The sequence below is a fragment of the Paramisgurnus dabryanus genome, chromosome 4 (assembly GCF_030506205.2).
Source record: "Paramisgurnus dabryanus chromosome 4, PD_genome_1.1, whole genome shotgun sequence".
Classification (NCBI taxonomy): domain Eukaryota; kingdom Metazoa; phylum Chordata; class Actinopteri; order Cypriniformes; family Cobitidae; genus Paramisgurnus; species Paramisgurnus dabryanus.
Genome location: NC_133340.1, coordinates 42504522 through 42523640, shown reverse-complemented (window position 1 = coordinate 42523640; position 19119 = coordinate 42504522). Strand labels below are relative to the sequence as shown.

The window sequence follows — 19119 nt, the reverse complement described above, 5'->3', positions numbered from 1 at the left end:
TGACCCCCTATTCTTTCATAGGGCCCAAAATTGCTAGCGGCGCCCCTGACGACCACAGTCTGAGCCTACACAAAAAAAGTATGCTTGCATCACTAGTTGGCCTTATAATTGAACAAAACCTTTGAAATCAAGCAAACTTATGGTCATACAACTAAACTAAACTAAAGTGTATAGTCAAAAACTAACTAGATGCACAATTTTGTCATTGCGCCACCTAGTGGTTTTGAGATAGAAATATGGTATTTTTGCCTAACATTACTGTTACAGTACAACTAAAACCTTGAGTCATCATGAATTAATCCTTTAATGGTTTGGAGTATTTTTACATTGGTTCATACCAATTCACTCCCTAGCAACCAATGAGAATACCTTATGAACTGTTTTTGCAAGAGCTATTTCTCTGCATCAGAATAGGATAAAGACACAGGGTGGGCTCTTTTGACTCATTAACACCACTGTAACATTTTGTGAGCTGAGTATTGCCACTGCAAGCACCACTCACGTTTCCTTTAGTGTTCTAGTTGTCAATGCTCTTCAAGAAGAGAGGGAGAGATTTCACTGAATGAGAACACAGCTTTTTTGCTGATAACTGTTATAATATTTTGTCTGAAATCAAGAGATTTTCCTAGGTTCTTTAAACCGCTCATCCGAACTCAACTTTACTTTCTTCTGTGCCTTTTTTGGCTTGCAGCTATATTTATTATATGGGTTTGTTCAGATCAGTAGTGTTGTTGTAATTGTGTCAAAAACAGCAGTACAACAGTAAATAAAAATCGGTTCAGCATATCGGTATCGGTTTAAAAAAATCTCTACTTTTATTCGATCTCTATGTTAAAATCCTTCTCCTCGTCTTTCCACGTTTCTGTTCTCCCTTTGCATTATTTCACCCTTCGAGTCACTGTCACAGAGAAAGCTCCCATTGAGTTCCTTTCTCTTATTAGGTTACAGCATTTGCATGAAGTTAAATAACCACACCATTACCGTCAGCTTCAAACTCTCTGTAGGTTTGCTGACCTCATGACCACCCCACAGGAATGTCCCCGATAGTTACTGTATGCTAGTGCTAAAGGAAGTTGTGAGGAAAAGTTCAGGAGGCTTGTTTCACATACAATTTCTAGTCTTGTAAATATGTAATACTTTATATTGTGTTCCATAGCTCCTGTTTGTTTAGCTTTTGACACATCGGCTATATTATTTATCAACTTCCTTGCTGATTTGTGTTTCGTTTGCTGTGACTCGAGGGCTGTTTTGTGTGCCATGAACGTGACCAGAATATGTTTTGTCTGAGACACAGCAAATTCAGTATCTTCATTATAAGAGTATATGTCACATTTCTGAACTATATTCAAACCAACCACCAGGTCCTGCATCTTCCCTCAAGCTGAAGTCCTATTTACAAGTGGTAATAAGATCTCTGTCTTTGGTGATTACAGGTGATTGGCCGAGATAGATCACTGTTTTCTCCTGGTGATCTCCTGTGACAGCTTGTGTTTGACTTCGAGAGGACGGTTGGAATTTGGTAAATTCTGACTTCTAGGCTTTTTCAAACATGCTTGAACTCTCATACATTGCAGATAACCTTCTGTAAATAAGTTGTAGCTGGATACTGTCAGCAAACATACAGTGGCCCTTAAACAATCCAATTAGTCCACAAAACAATCATGACATTTTTAAAGGGATCGTATTGCAAGTATTTACAGTACATACCCTCATATTGTTCCAAGCCCATTTTGTCTTGTTCTTTGTGTTTGTGTAAAGAACCCACATGTGGTATGGACCACTTTTAAGCCTACGCTAGGGCTGTGATGAAGTGGTGGTGAAGTGAGACCCGCGGTGGTAAAGTGCGACCCACGTGTGCACGTCAGAAACTATGAAAAATATAAATTACAATCTAGCCCAGCAAGATGTCTTCAAGTTCGTGTGAACGCAAACGGCCAGCAGACTCAGTGCGCTATTTGCAAGGGGAGCAGGGACGTGCACAGGGGGGTTGCTCAGGTTGCCCGGGCAACTGCCCATATGCCCTTCTCGACTCAAGTTGCCCTTCCGAGGTGGAAAAAAATAAATTGTACTTTTACTTCGTTTACACTATGCAGCGTTCCTTCGTTACTGTATTTTAATTAATTTTTAAATTGCTATCTTGTGTTTCTGGCGCATTCGCGAATTAATGACTCGTTTGAGTCGATTCCTTACAAAGTTTTGCAAATAAACGAGTCTTTTGAGTCGTTTCTTTACAAAGCGAATGGGCCAAACGTTTAAATTGGTTCGCGAATCAGTTTGAATGAATTGTTCAGATCGCTGCAAAAACGGAATCGTCCGAAGCTGTTTTACTCGTAACCTATGTAGAAACACGCAGAATATAACCATTTTTGGGTGACGTGGAAATGAATTTACCAATCTTTTAACTAAAAGCAAAACTTCACACATGTACCCGCCATTACATACACGCGACCTGTTCGTCGTCAGACACAGTTAAACGCGTGCAACCTCCAGACGCATTGTAGCACAGATTGAAGAAAATCCATCGATGATTGACGTCTGATTCGCTGTATACTGTACTGTATATGATGTAAGTGATTCTCACAAAACACACGTGACATGACAACGTAAGAAAACATGAGTTTTGTCTAAAATCATTTTTATGTAAGTGTAAACTGTCAATGTCCTCAGACCATCTTAGGAGATTTCTAACTTTATACATATGCAAAACTGTTGTCAGCTTACTTGTCTGATATTTCAGCTATAAGCTACATCATCATTGAGACGAGTTAATTTGTTAATTTGAAATGCTTGTCTATTCTGTGTTTGTATTCTTTTTTCTGTACTGTTTGTGTATGTTGCAGTTTTACACATACTGTAGAAGTGCCCTTCATAAGTATTCTTCTGTTTGTTGTGGAGTCACGAAATGTCTAAACATTAAAAGATGAACATGAGACAAAAGTACAGAATCTGTCACATCATAATTTTTTAATGGTCACTTAGCTGTGTCCTGATTGTTTACACATGAAAAGCATAAAATGTGTAGGATCAGTTTGATTCACGTACAGTTTGTGCATTTGTGTACAACATACATAAGTCAGCATTTAATGCTGTTGTTCTTTGTTGTTAAAGCATGTATGTGTTGAAACATAAACAAAGGTTAATAAAATGTGACATTCTAAACTTCTGACATACTGATACTTATCTTACCAATTTCTGGTCTCCACAGCAAACAGAAAAATCTTGTCTTTACAGTTCTGATACTTATGGAGGGCACTGTATTGTGTGTGTGTGTGTGTGTGTGTGTGTGTGTGTGTGTGTGTGTGTGTGTGTGTGTGTGTACCTGGTAATTATCACGTTGTGGGGACCAATTGTCCCCACAAAGATAGGAATACCAGTGTTTTTGTGACCTTGTGGGGACATTTTGATGTCCCCATGAGGAAACAAGCTTATAAATCTAACAAGATGATGTTTATTGAAAATCTAAGGTACAAGAAAGGTTTTTGTGATGGTTGGGGTTAGGGAATGGGGCAGGTAAGGGGAATAGAATATACAGTTTGTATGGCATAAAATGCATTACGTCTATGGAATGTCCCCACAAAACATGGAAACCAGAATGTGTGTGTGTGTGTGTGTGTGTGTGTGTGTGTGTGTGTTTGCGCGTGTATATCTAGATTTATTTTTTCATCAGTAACTAGTAACTCGCTACTTGAGTATTATTTTCATTGCATACTTTTTACTTCTACTTGAGTAATTATTTATTTAGTTACTTGTACTTTTACTTGAGTAAAGTTTTTGGCTACTCTTTCCACCTCTGTTAAAATCTTCATGAATCTAGGCTGAGTTTGCCACGTTTAAGCTTAAATAATCAGACAGATAGCAGCTAGCTACAGCTTGCAGACAAGCAGCCTAGGCTACAATTTTTTTGGTAGGAATTAGGCAAACATGTTTGCTGATTTTAATAAAGACCCTGTTATTCTCAATCCTTCATATAGGCCGTGTTTAAAAAAATATTTAGGGGGGGGGGGTGCCCTTTATTTAGGTCAGAGCAACTGCCCCTAAAAATTCCTGTGCACGTCCCTGAAGGGGAGGCAACTGATATCAGCGATGACCCGCATGGTCACTCAAGGTTAAAAAAAGTATCAATCTGCACTACCAGTACACCATCAGAATGTGTTTATAAACATTATAACCCCAAAATGATTTCTCACTTGAACCATGTGCTGTTTCACGGATGGAAGTGCTACAGCACACACATAGGTGATGATGTGGGTGCTCCAGCTGGGCTCGAGCACCCACCTAAATGACCAAGCACGTATGCTCATTTTCTTCACATTTCACATCTAATCTCCTTCCAGATGCCTCTCTCAGTCTACCAAATCACTCATTTAGACGTAGTGGCATGGTCTGCAAAGATTTGGGTGGGACAGATGCGGTAAATTGTCACAGATTATCAAAAGCAGAAAAATACTAATTGTATTAGTAGAAAGAAGCAAATGTGGTGACTTATCCAGATAAATATATTGATGAATATACTTTATTATCAATAACAACTCTTCTGATATGAAAAGGAATTTGATGTCTAAATTACCATAAATATCATATAAGAAATCACCAGAATTCATCACTTGTTCCTTTGGTTTAACAGTGTAAGAGAACAAAAGAGGAAGTCCTGCATTGCCATGGATGGAATCTGTCATTTACTCGCAGTAGAGAATTTGAAAAGTGTGTCAGACTTTCTCGCAATGGACTCTAATCCTCTAGAGCCAAAGTGTTAAATCCTCTGTTGCTTCCTCTATTGTTGTGCTTCGTGCTGTGATTGGTGTGTGTATATGAGAGAGAGAGAGAGAGAGAGAGAGAGAAAGAGAGAGAGATTTTATTAAAGACTATTACTGAACCAATCATATTGTAAGTTTTATCACTTAAAAAGTCATTTTTAGTAACATTAGTTTGAGCGAAATGCATGCATGAAATTCTCTAGCGGATTGTAAGCATTTCAATAAAACACATTCACTGTACACAGGTGTGGTTATTATGACTTCTCCATAATAGTTTATACAACAATTCAGGCTTTATGCATGGAAATAAAGCTTAATGACTTTATATGAGGCGCAACCCCTGTCATTTGATCTTAAATGTTCACTACTGTTATGAAGATGTATGTACTGTGACTCACTCACATGATGCCGTTCTTAAGTAAAGGTTTGGTAGGAGCATATACATTATCCTGCTTATTAAATGGCTATGTACCACAAAGGAAATAATTGGACATGTAATATTGATCTGAAACATTTTGGCACCAAGGCCAGTATAGGTAATATTCTTTTAATAATATATTACTTTGTACCTTAACACTGGCTAGATGCACTATAAAAATGAAACATAAAAGCAGAGCCAGAGTAAACAGCCTAGTCCAGAGTTATTCTAGCCTATATATCAGCATGTGCATGATTCAAAATTTCAAACAAAACGAGTGGACAAACGAATTGAGTGATCCAAACAAACAATGTCTGCTGGAGCGATGAACAAACACTGACAGCCTGCCACTCCTATGCCATAGAGCAAGATAAAACAGTGGGAGATAAAGTGATTTAGGCGAACGGCCACAACAAGTACACCATAAAATTCCTCCCATGAGAGAGATTGCAGCAGACACCGTACTGTAATGGTACAAAAAACAGATGAAAATTATATAAACAAACAGCTTTGGTGTGTAAAACAGCAGCAACTGGGCAAAACAACATGCATCTGTGCTGATAGGTGTCCTAGAAGTCCAAGAAGATCTGGTGAAAAGTAAACAAAAGCCTGCTGGTGCAATTAAAACGATGTAGAACGTCTCGGTTACGGATGTAACCCTCGTTCCCTGAAGGAGGGAACAGAAACGTCACGTCGTGACCGACGAATTGGGAACTCGCTTAGAGAGACCAATCTGCTTCGTATACTACTAAAACGCCAATGAACTTGGCATTGAGATATTTGCATAATGCTGGCGCCGCCCCGCCAGGTGCCTTTATAAGCAGCAGGTGCAAATAGGGAAATTAGCTTCTTTTCGCTGAGAAAGCCGGGAGAAAGTGACCGGTCGATAAACAGCAGGGAGCAGCCCTGTGGCGACGGGACGTGACGTCTCCGTTCCCTCCTTCAGGGAACGAGGGTTACATCCGTAACCGAGACGTTCCCTTTCAGTCGGTCACTACGACGTCACGTCGTGACCAACGAATTGGGAATCCCTACCAAAACGCCACTGAGGGCTGACCTCTTCCAGTGTCTGCGTAAAGCCCTCCGGTTCCACTTAAGGAGAAGGAGAATTAGGTTTTAAAGCAGAAGGCCGGGCACTAGATGTTCCTTAAACCCCACAGTAGTGCCAGCGACTGGGAAGCGCCCTATCTGAGCGGTATAGGGACGCTGCGGAAGCCACCGCCCCGTTAAGGGCTATTGGTGGGCAAAAGTCAACCGTAGTTGAGGTAAAAATGACAGCCGTGGCTGTGTAAGCAAAGCAGTGCTCTGCTAAGGGAAACGTGGGCTGGTAGGATTAACCCCACGGAATAATACTCACAAAGGAACCCGTTGGGACACAATGTGGAGTCCAAGCCAAACACATAGGTTCGTAAGAATACAGCTAGTGAGAGGCTGACAGCCAATGCTCCGCAACAAAGGCTGCCAAGGCATCGGAGGAAGAGCAATTCAAACCATTACGCATTTTTGCTCTGATGGCCTTCCATACTGAAACTCAATTAGGAGCCTCAGTTGGAGGCTGCAAGCCGACCTGCGAGTCTGCTCTCCGTGCCCTCCCTGGTGAGGAAAGAACACGAGAGGATACAGGCTCGATACGAACACTGTAAAATCTAATGAACGTATTAGGTGTCGCCCAACCAGCAGCTCTACAGATGTCTGTTAGCGAGGAACCACGAGCTAAAGCCCAAGATGAGGCAACACTCCGTGTGGAGTGCGCTCTCAAATTAAAGGGGCAAGGAATACCCTGAAGATTATAAGCCAGGGCGATAGTATCAACAATGAGACATCCTCTGCTTAGTGACAGCTTTCCCTTTCTGCTGGCCACCATAACAAACAAAGAGCTGGTCTGAGGTCCTGAGGCTTTGCGTGCGATCCACGTAGAGTCGCAGTGCGCGTACGGGGCACAACAAAGCCATGGTTGGGTCTGCGTCCTCCGGGGGCAGCGCTTGCAAGCTCACCACCTTATCTCTGAAGGGAGTGGTGGGAACTTTGGGCATGTAGCCTGGTCTGGGTCTCAGTGAGACAGCAGGACCAAACTAAAGCACGAATCGTCAACAGAGAATGCATGTAAATCCCCTACTCTCTTCATGGAGGCCAATGCTATCAGGGTCAGAGTTTTCATTGATAAAAACATCAGACTCGTAGACTGCAAAGGCTCAAAAGGGAGACCTGAAGGCTTCAGCACCATGGACAGGTCTCAGGAGGAAAGAGGGAGGGCGCGAGGGGTTTAGCCTGCGAGCGCCTCTTAAAATGTAATAATTAAATCATGCTGGCCAACTGATCTGCCGTTGATAAGTGAGTGATAAGCAGAAATAGCGGCTATATCAACTTTAATGGCGGAGGGACAGCCTACCATCTAACCTATGTTAAAGATATAAAAGCACAATGTTAATGGGCATTCTCTGGGGTCCTCGCGTTGCGAAGAGCACCGGGTGACGAAAAAGGTTTCATTAAGCGCGTAAGCCCGTCTTGTGGATGGTGCTCGAACCGCGTTGATGGTGTTAGATACCGCTTGCGATAAATCACCTAAACCTTGTGCGCGCTCAACGACCATACATGGAGATCGCACAGGTCGGGCGCGAGTGCCAATGTGCCCCTTCCTTGAGAAAGAAAGTCCTTCCTCAGGGGAATCCGCCAGGGAGGGCTGTCGCGAGGAGCATTAACTATGAAAACCAATTCTTGGTCGTCCAGTACGGACGATTAATAAAAGGCTCTCCTCGTCCTGCCTGACTTTGCACAGTGTCTGCGCAATAAAGCTCACTGGAAGGAATGCGTATTTACGCACCCCCCACGGCCAGCTGTGTGCCAACGCATCCACGCTGAGGCTGCCCTCGTTTAGTGAATAAAATAGGCGACAGTGGGTATCGTCCGGCGACGCAAACAGATCTATCTACGCACAACCGAACTTCTTCCAAATTAGCTGGACCGTCTGGGGGTGGAGTCGCCATTCGCCGGGGGCGCAGCTCGGGAAGTGCGTCTGCCGCTGTATTGAGCGACCCGGGATGAAAATGGCACGAAGGGACCTCAGATGCTTCTGACTCCAAAGGAGGAGATGACGAGCGAGATGCGACAGGTGACGAGAGCGCAAAACCGCCTTAACTGTAAATAACGCAACAGTCGCAATGTTATCGGTGACGGCTAATACATCCTTCCCTCGCATCTCCATAGCGGAGCGTACAAGTCCCAGATATACAGCGCACCGCTCGCGGCAGTTGGGGTGCTATGCACACCCCTGAGACTGCAAGCCCGTCATACGTGGCTGATCATCCCGTGCTGAGGGCATTGCAATATACAGAATGCCAGGAGACCCCTCAGGGGCATATCTTCTATCGGAAATGCCGGGTCTACCACGGGGAAAAATTTAAATGACACGCAGGTGTAATGTTTACACAGTGTACGTCGGTGTGCCACGCTCTCCTCGAGACTCGATCGTAAGCCAACGCTGAAGCGGTCTCATATGAAGCAGCTCGAGCAGTGTCACAGCTGCAGCTGCTGCCATATGTCCAGGAGCTTCTGAAATTGTTTCAGAGGGACCGCGTACTTCCCTCGAATTAAACCGAGGCAAGTCAGAACTGACTGGTTGCGCGCTCTTGTAAAACACGCCAATTAGTCGATCGAGTCTTATTTCCATACTGAGAAAAAGGATCCTCTGCACGGGGCAAAGTTGCTCTTTCCCAGTCAACCTGAAGACTTAAACGAGCGAGATGCCGAAGCATTAACTCTCTGTGTTCGCGCACGTCTGCCAAGAACGGGCTATTATAAGTCGACGTAGATAAAAGCAGAATGCGAACAACGCTCTCTCTCTGACATTTTAATGCCGTGACTAGCACATGGAGACACGGAGAGAGAGAGACAGCTCGAATGGTGTACTTAGTAATAATATGCCCACCCCACGACGCAGAGCGAAAGAACCGTCTAAAGCGAGGGGAGATGGACACATAAAGTACACGTCTTACAGGTCTAAGGCTGCAAACCGATCTGAATATTGAAATACGAGCTTCGGCGTTATAATCCAAAAAGAACACCTTCGTAGAGCCGGTGCGTAAATCAAATCGATCGTAACCCGCCGCGTATTTTGGGTACTATGAGATAAAGGCTGGAAAAACCCTATCATCATCATCTTGGTAAGAGGGACCGGCTCGAACATCCTTCGCCAACAGGATATCGACTTTTGCACGCAGTACATGTGCATCGGACGCTTTCACCACAGTGAAACGAAAGCCCGAATTTTGGGGTGTGCCGGATTCGTAACCGAGGCGGATCGTGCGTAAAACCCAACGAAACGGGCTGGGAACTGAAGCCAAGCACCCAGGCACCGTACGAGGAGAAATAACGACACTACCGAAGTACCCGCGGTGGGGCAGCGAAGCGAGACAGGTGGGACTGCCGGTGCGTCTGCTGTGACAGCATAAACATCTACAGTATGTGTGTGTGACACTGACCTGAGCCCGCTGAGGGTAACGGTCGTCTGGTCTCCTCTACGGAGAGCGCAGACTCCGATGAGGGTGCTGGTGGTCCGGTCTCCTCAGCGGAGAGCTCGGACTCCTCAGGTCACCCGCTGGCGATAGAGGAGAGGTAGGGGAGCTGGTGTGTACCCGCTCACGGCTCTCTCGATCCTCCGGAGACCTAGAGAGGGAAGAGGAATGCACTCTTATGTGTGGTTAAGTGGGTACCAGCCGAACAGCCGGTGGAACATATGCAAACCAAGGATTTTCCACCCGACCCTCTATCGGGGGAAGGAGCTCCATCTCCTGAAGAGTGATCCTCTGCCAATCCGGGTCGCCCTTCACTGGCCACTTAAACTCCCTAATTTCACGGGAAGCGGCTAAGCGGACGGGGCGAGCTGCTGACGACCGGTTCCCCTGCGCTGCCGAGATGGGGTCCGAGGAGGGGAACGGAGGTGGTCGCCGCAGGACGCCGACGGCGAGAGGCAAACTGAGGAGCCGGCGTGGTGGACCAAGGGCAGCTCTCTTCCGCCGGGGCACGACCTAGGAGATCGCCTCAGTCTGCGCAGCGGAGCTGTACGACTCCACGGCCTCGCCGAAGAGGCCGGTCTGTGAGACAGGAGCATTCAAGTTGTTATCGTCTGCGTCCGTCATGTCAGTCAGACACAGCCAAAGGTGGCGATCTTGAACCACTGTGGTGGACATCGCACGACTGAAGGTCGCGGCCTCCCTCGTAAATCCTTGGTGAGCCTGCAGCAACGTTATTGCGTGCAGGGCCGAAGCCGCCTCTCCGGCATGCCTGATGGGCAGCGTCCGTAACCGGACGACTGTCTACAAACACGGGAGGGAAGGGTTGGGTGGTCCCTCCAGCAGGAACGCATCCCGCTCCACCGAAGGGGTCCCCGCCCTTAGCGGCTCCGTTGGTGAGGGAGGTGAGGGGTGAAAGCTGAACGGCCGGACGGCCGCAAATCACGTCAGCTCTTCATGCCGTCGGGAAAGAAAGGCACAGGAGGAGAGGACCGAGAGGCCCGAGCAGCTCCGAAGTACCAATCATGTGGGCGGGACGGTTCGGGCGGAGAGGGGTTAACCTTTCCAACTCTACCGTCTCCGCCGCTCGAGCGGGCACGGCCGCCATCTCCGGAACGACTCTGCCTCGGAGAAAAAATGGACACCCCTCTGATGCTGCAGAAGTGACGGGACCAGAAGGAGGTCCAATGGATTCGGCAGACATCGTAGAACACGACTCTGCAGTCTCCACCGGAGCCTCAACCGGCTGAGGATGGAAGGCCGGTAGGTGGAGGACCCATCCTACATCCTACTCAGCGTAGTGACGCGAAGGGCGCCCTGCGAGCGCTTGACAGCCGCACCATGGCAGCGTCAGCACTGCAAAGGCGCGGACAGCGTTCCCGTAGAAACGACAGTCGTCTCCGCAATCCAAGAGGGTTATGCTCTCACAGAGAGAACAGAAACTCTCCACGAACGCAGCCCCGGAGTGCTCGATGCCTGAGCACGAAGACAGCGCTCGTGACCGTCACTGGAACCCTTATACTTCTCGCATCCAAGATCGCACGGACGAAAAGCCATCCTGAAAAGGACGCTGATGTCCGGATATACGAGAGAGTGGCTGCCTTTAACAAGGCACAAAGCTCTCTCGTATTACTCTTTTAGGGAAATTCACTCAGATGCCTAGTTGATGAGCGCACAGGAAGGCAACGCACACACTAAACTCAAAACAATAAACAGGTGTAGAGCCGTGGAATTAAGCGAAGCGTCCGCTGTGGTACTGCTAGTCCAACCAACTTCAGCAATCAAATCCCAACAGAGTAAAGTAGCTTCTCAGTAGCAGATAATGCCGGCTTTCGAAGCGAAAAAGCTAATTTCCCTATTTGCACCTGCTGCTTATAAAAAAACCTGGCGGGGCGGCGCCAGCATTATGCAAATATCTCAATGCCAAGTTCATTGGCGTTTTAGTAGTATACGAAGCAGTTTGGTCTCTCTAAGCGAGTTCCCAATTCGTCGGTCACGACGTGACGTCGTAGTGACCGACTGAAAGGGAACTGCCTGGCATTACTATACTATGCGTTAGTAAACATTTTACGTAATTTAATTTAGGCCAATACACTGTATGCTAGAGTCATTTAAATAAATAAATAAACTTATTGGGAAAAGCTACCCAGGGGTAAATGCTTTGTCTAATGACCAAACCACTGATTATCTTTATAAAAATAAAGAGTCGACTAAAATATATATATATATTTTTATAAATAAATGCGTTTTCTATAGCAAGAGCGCGAATAAGAAGCCACATATCTACATGCGTTTTGTTGACATCAGAACATTCATTAAAAACATTCATTCGTTTTATATGTGACACATTTTACGTAAACCACTTGTTTAATTGTTTTCCAGGTGCAAGTGAGAGGAAGCAGAGGTGCAATTTAATCTTGCACACACAATGCATCTGTCTGTAACAGCTACATACATACACAAACTTCATTTATTTACATGTACTACATTTAGTAGACAACTTTATCCAAAGCGACTTACAGTGCATTCAAGCTATATATTTTATCAGTATGTGTGTTTCCTGGAAATCAAACCACAGACCTTTACACTGCTAATGCAATGCGATAGCAACTGAACTACATGAACACTGCAAACACACGGAGACCAAAGTGCCTTTAGGGAAGTCCAACACTAGGTGGCCATGTTTGCAGCACCAACAGGCAGTTATTTCAGTCATGCAAGACTATCTAGTCCTATCTACTTGAATAGGAAAAGACAGATATCTCTAAAATCATGCGCTAAAATCACAATAAAACAACATATTAGCGACCAACATTTAAACCTGACATTAACTCTACCATAAATTTTGTTTCTTAAAGAGGGCATCTAATGGTATGTCACGCAGTTTGACTTACACTGTTTAAGAGTTAGATTCCTCATGCTAAACATAGGCAAAGTGTCAAAAAAGCAGTTGGATGTATGACAGATTATTTCTGTGCCGAATGCACTTCGCCAGGGTTCGTACAATTTCTGAAAGTCTTTTTTCAAACACAAGAGATTCATACGTAGCTTTATTTCTTTAAGGGGCAATTTTAGTGCAGGAAGTACAGTGGAAGTCCTTATATGGGCACTTCACCCGGAATAACGCACACACACACACACACACCAACCCAGAGATAATACGAAAATCAACGTCACCAGAGAAGTGTGTTACAAATATGTGTTTAGGAAATGTAAGGTGTTCAGTAAGGTTGTCACGATTTCGATTTCGACCCACACGTGTTGAGTGCTGCGAGTCAACCTCCTCTAACTTTGTTAGCTACAGCCAGTTAAAAGATAGCATGGCAGATGCAGGAGACACCACGCGAGCTGCTCTTTACCCTTTACATGGGAATCAAACAACAGCACACGCCTCCCGCCTTTAGCTGAACTCAATCAGAGCACACGCATGCACACTAGGGCGGCGTCTGTAACAGGACCGGTCTTTCTCTGAACTGAGATCTGTTTAAGTTTCACAACAACTTATTTCAGTTGCTTAAGAGTTATGAAAACAGCATTTAAACATGACTAATTGGGGTATAGTCTGACAATCGCGTCTAACCGTAATAAAAGCACGTTTTTAAGGTGCATTGCACTGACCAACCTGATCTCACAAAGTTCTGTGCAACCAGGAAGTTTTGATTTATCAGGTATGTGTGTGTACCATATTTTTCCACTGGCAGCACTACTAACATGGCAGGGCATCTCCGGGTTCAATGTCAGATATTATATTTCATAAAAGTCCAGTCTAAAAATGGCATAGCAACCTGTTCTTGACAAAAAAATCGAGAATCGAATCAAACCGTGGCATTAGAACAGAAAATGTAATCGAATCGAGGATTTGGACAATCGAGGATTTGGAGAATCATTCCCACCAGCATGACCAGCTTTTTCATGCTGGGAGGACCAGCTTAGACCAGCTACTGCCACCTTATACCAGCTAAAACCAGCTACCAGTTTATGCTGGTCTTAGCTGGATTTTTCAGTAGGGTGAGGAAGCAGCTGAGTTTTTACCTAGTCGTTTTGAATACTGTGCATGCATACAGGTTGGCGACTCTAGAGCACCTTTCCCAAAGAATTTATCAACGGATGATTGGTTCTTTTAATTGGAAAGCAGGGCTTTCGTCGCCAGAGCCGCCATATTGCATTTTCCCTCTATATCAGTGCTCAATCTGTTATCCAATATCTTTAACAGATCCAGAACAAATCTGCTTATATAACAACACACATAATTAAAAGCCCTGCTTTCTGTATCTAAACATAGACATCCCCATAGACACTCCAACTGATGATCATTGAATGCCTTTATTATGTAATTCATTAGTTTGTTTATATATTTCATTTCTCCATTTCAGTGCTTCTTACACATGAATAAATCTCATTTGTACACATCAGGGTGTCCAAGTCCCCTTTTCAGCAGGAGTGTGTCAGTTGTGAATATTTTAATGGTTGATAACATGTATTTTTGCATCAATTTTCCCTACTTCTCTCAGTCTGTCTCGTCTCGGTGTTATTATCTGATAGATAAAATAGCAGTGTCATCTCAGTTACTTATGTTGTGTTATTATGTTATATTGGCGTATGTAAGTCATCTGTCTTTAATACATTGCGTGTTGTTTTTTCTTTTTCTGTAGACTCACTACAGGGTGAATATCAGAGGAAGCTGTATAAGGAACTGATGGAAAATTACAACCGATTGGAAAGGCCTGTGTTGAATGATTCGACACCCATTGTAGTGGAGCTGGGATTTACACTGCTTCAGATCATAGATGTGGTAAGTGTTTTCCACACCATGCACAGTATGGGCCCTATTTTAATTATCTAAATGAATAGTCTGCAGCGCACGGCACAGGTGCACTTAGTGCGTTTTTCCGAATCCACTTTTGCCACTTTAATGATGGAAAAAATGGTCTGCGGTCCAAAAGGGTTGTACTTATTCTGTAAATGAGTCATGGGTGTGTTTTGGGCATAGCCTAAAATAAACCAATTAGAGTATCATCTCCCATTCCCTTTAAAAGCTTGTTACACTTGCCTTGCACCAATGGTGGATTTTCTATTTACATGACGGAATTTGGATGAGCAAAGGCTGAACGGTTATCCAGAGAGGAAACAGATCTCCATTCGTCATTACTTCAAATACTGTAGGTAATTCTGATTCATGCAATGTCTATCCATTATGGCATTTTTATCTTTATGTACACAATAAACTTTACATTTCCATCCTTTCCTTTTTAATATTTGGCATGTTTATGTGCTGCTGCAAAATAGCAATGACCCAACAATGCGCCAGAACACACCTCGTTTTCAGACCAGTACGCCCATGGGCAAACAAATGGGTGCAAGTGCATTTGCTATTTAAACAACGATGATAGGGGTGTCCCCAAGGATTTACATATTTGAAACAGAATTGTCAAATCTTGCCTATTGTCGACTGATATGTGTCGAATCATATGTGTGTGTGTGTGAATGGGTTGGGAAGGGGACCATACAGTCAATAAATGGTTAAATTTTTTCTTTCACAAACAGCACACGGAAACAACTTTCTGATAAAGTGACCGAAACTGCCTTTCAAGTGATGAACGAACATGAAACTGACCATGCATTGTTTTCTTTTTTAAGTTAAAATGAAAGCCAATGTATATACACATTTGTTAAATGATTCCTCATAACATTTTAAAGCCACAATGTACAGAAGATCATACACAGTTCTTGAAAAAATTAGTTTTTTGATGTTCAGTTTGATAAACTCCTAAATATGATCTTAAATATGACACGCAGAGCACCTAGCCTCAAATTGCATGTGCCAGCATGCAACAGCACAACATCAATACAACGAAAAGCATTCCAAAATTTACAGACTTAAATTAGACCAGAATTTACCTATATAATAAATAAAAAAAGAACAAGATAAGGTCAAGTAACAAGGTACAGAAAAAATGTGTATCAAATCTCTAAAGTGCAGAGGAACAAAACACAAATAGTTAAATCATATAACCCTGAGTGATCTATAAATAAAATAAAAATAAATTATCAAAATAACGAAGAATTACCAACTTTGTTTCTGCAGTTACAAAGACAAAGAGACAACTGCTTCACAATGGTTTATTAATTAATTGATTTATTCAGCCACATTAAAAATATTTATTGAAAGCTACTTTTTCACATATTATTTGCATAGTATTATCATAATAGGCTGTATTTATTGGGAGAAAGCTGTTATATGTGAAATCAGATAATGTGCACTCTTATACAGCCAAAATAAAATGATCCTCATTTTATAACAAATTTGCGACGATTCAACTGTGAGATTGGTAATCGAATCAGGCATATATACTGTTTATATATTGAGAAGTGTAAGAAAATATTTTTGTAGTGTCTTATGTAATCTACTTTTACATAGTATTTTCAGTGTATTTAAACAACCTTAAAATAAGATACATTTTCTTGAGGACCTAATTACACAAGATAAAAAGCCAGATTTTTAAAGAAATCACATTCAGTTTTATTAAATGTTTTTGGATTAAGAGTATGAATGTCAAAAAGTTGAAAAAGGCATACATTATAACTTACCCTTAATAAAGATGCCCCAAGAATGTGCTTAAAGGGACACTTCACCCATTTGCATTAAGCTTTGTATAGTTAAAACCCCAGTCATGTTTTTGAATGGTCGTGCATCATTTCCTCAGTTACCGCTGAGACCGGAGAAATACAGATTTCAGTGTTGCACTACCTTCTTTCAATGATGTAAAAATCATCATTTTGCATCATTGAAAGAAAGAAGTCCAATATCTTTGTTTAGGGGGTGAGACTACAAACACCCATTTTCTCGGTCAAATAGGCACCAAATTCTTTACATTTCGACTACAAATATGACACACTTTTAATAAAGATTAATGTTTCTGGGGGTGAAATTCTCCTTTAATATGGCACAAAAAGACCAAGTAAATAAAGCTTAATATGAAGCTGCACACTTTCTTCAACAGATCTTCTCTACAAAGTGTAAAATACACAGTGGGAAAAATTCAATAAAAATGAACTGTGCCCACTGACAATATATTTTTTTATTTACACTCATTGTTTTAGCACCAAATTCCCTTAAGCGATTATACAAAGCAGTTATCGGTGCAAACACGACTATAAAATCTGTGCTCAATGCCTTTCTGTAGGCAGTTTTGAATACAAAGTTGTGACAGATGCTGGATGGTACAGCATCACTTCACCACTGTGATTTCATCACTCTTCAAAATGCAAAAAAGTGTGTTGGACTGCACAGCACATCTGGATATCTGTCTGATTATAGCCCATCTTCTCCATCGTTTGATCATCATTTGACTGCTGCCATGATCAATAGAAAATGTCATTTTTTGCCAGAAAAAAATGAAAAACTGGAGCATGTGACTTTTGTAAATGGGGCATAATTAATAGCAAGCCTAATTGAGTATGTATTTATACTAAAAATGACAATGACTTAATTTAAATATGCATAGTATAGCATTTAAGCATTGCAGACAAAGCTTGGTTAAAATAGGTACAGGTTTTTGGGTAGAGATATTGTGAGTTCAAAAGTAGCTGAAAATGTGTATGTTATAAGATATTTATTCAAAATGACCTACAAAACATAAAATCAATTTGACAGATATGAAGATAGATCATTTTGTCTGTTATTTTCTGTGTACCAGATGAATACATACAGTATGTTGATAGTTCATCTCATGACCCTGACCATGAAACGACCACATGAAACATGAATCAAATATTATTTTGTCTTAGTAGCCTTTGTCCTTGACAGTGCATGTCTAATGTATCAATGTGGAAAATAAATAATCCGCACCAAATAAATGAAGGCACATAACAATATCAAGGGGTTATATGAAGGAGAACGGGTATCGTTTGTCTGTAGGACAATTTTAATTCCTCTTGGAGTACTGCCATGTGAAACTCAAACTATATAGCTAGATATTGCAACGTTTATTAAAAAGCACATTTTACAGATGAGGTTTTCCCATAATGAGAATGATGTTCAAATCTGTGATTTGTGAGACTGTGGGAAGCATTATCTGCATCCTTGTGTTAAAGACTCTTGAATTGATCTAGTGTTTGTCTTATCATCATGGAATATGGGCACATGATCATACTGTAAGTGTTTTTGTATCTCAGATAATCCTGTAATATGGCCTGTATATCCCGATCACATCGATGAGCCATGTTTTGTTAAATGCCATGATACAGCAATTTCTGAAGTATTTCTGATACCAGACATTTCCCCGAAGCTCACCCCCTTTATCTCTCAGGGATTGAACGTTCCTTCCCCATAATAACCGAAGGCAGAGAAACCTATTTAAGCCGCTGTTTCCTCAAACGTGTTTTAAAACCACTTCGTTTGCCCCTCTTCCTTTTCTTAATCATATTCCTTGGCTCTTGATGGTCTCTCCGGATAAAGTTCAGTAAATCCAGTGTTAAGCTCATTTCCTGAGCTAAACTGTCATGATTATCTGTGTTGCCACAGGTTTTGCCAGTGGCCATCCAGTACAACAACAACAATGTGACAAAATACAAAGCATCCATTTAAAAACTTGAAGAGCACTTCTTTATATAAAACAAAAAAAAAGAAAATTAAAAAGTACCAATCACATTGCGAATTTTTTTGTTGTTGTATTTGGCATAATACAATGTGTTTGCCTGGTTTATGGTTAAAAAAACAGTATTTACCACATATCTTACATTATTGTTGCTCCTCTATGCCCTGCCTCCCTGAAACGCATTGACTGTACAAAGCTCATCGTTTTAAATAGTCCAGTGTCCTCAGATTGGTCAGCTAACCAGAATGTTGTGATTGGCCTGAATACCTCTATCCTTACCATGTTTGGAAGATTAGCTCGCAATGCAATACTGACAGGAGTTAATATTGTTTTTACCACCTTATCAATACGAGCCAAATCTAGTTTAGAAAATGTAGATGACCAATCTGACCGACAAGTTGTGCAGAACGGCATGAGCAAGACGTAACGGATTGGTAAGGTAAGGATACAAACATTAAAACCATGTTTGCATTTATAATCATAGGAACAGCAAACAACAAGCGCTACTCTGCACTGCTCACAACTTGCGTTTGAATCATGATTTAGTCAGTAGTAAATTATTTACTATTATTATTATTATTATTTCCCCACCATTGATGAATAATCTCGTCAATTAAAAGAAAACATTTCCCTGCCAATGATGCTTCCCTGCTAAGGTTTTACTTTGAAATTCCACTATTATCCACTAGATGGCCCAATTTATAAAAAAACTGAAGCAAAAACGAATTAATACACAATTTTAACTCCGTGTATGTTTTGATCTTCGTTCTGAATCTGATATCTAACAAAATTCCTTTACAAAAATGCAATTATTTCAGCTAAATTTTTTGCTAAAAATTTAG

At 42.2% G+C, this 19119-nt stretch overlaps 1 protein-coding gene across 1 annotated transcript in view; it reads left to right on the top strand.

The window, feature by feature from the left end:
- Positions 1–19119, top strand: part of chrna8 (cholinergic receptor, nicotinic, alpha 8) — a 104926-nt gene that overhangs the window by 14575 nt on the left and 71232 nt on the right. Inside the window, exon 2 of the mRNA XM_065254679.2 lies at positions 14333–14472. Within this exon, the coding sequence (XP_065110751.1) occupies positions 14333–14472 (140 nt within the window). The remainder of the gene's footprint in view (positions 1–14332; positions 14473–19119) is intronic.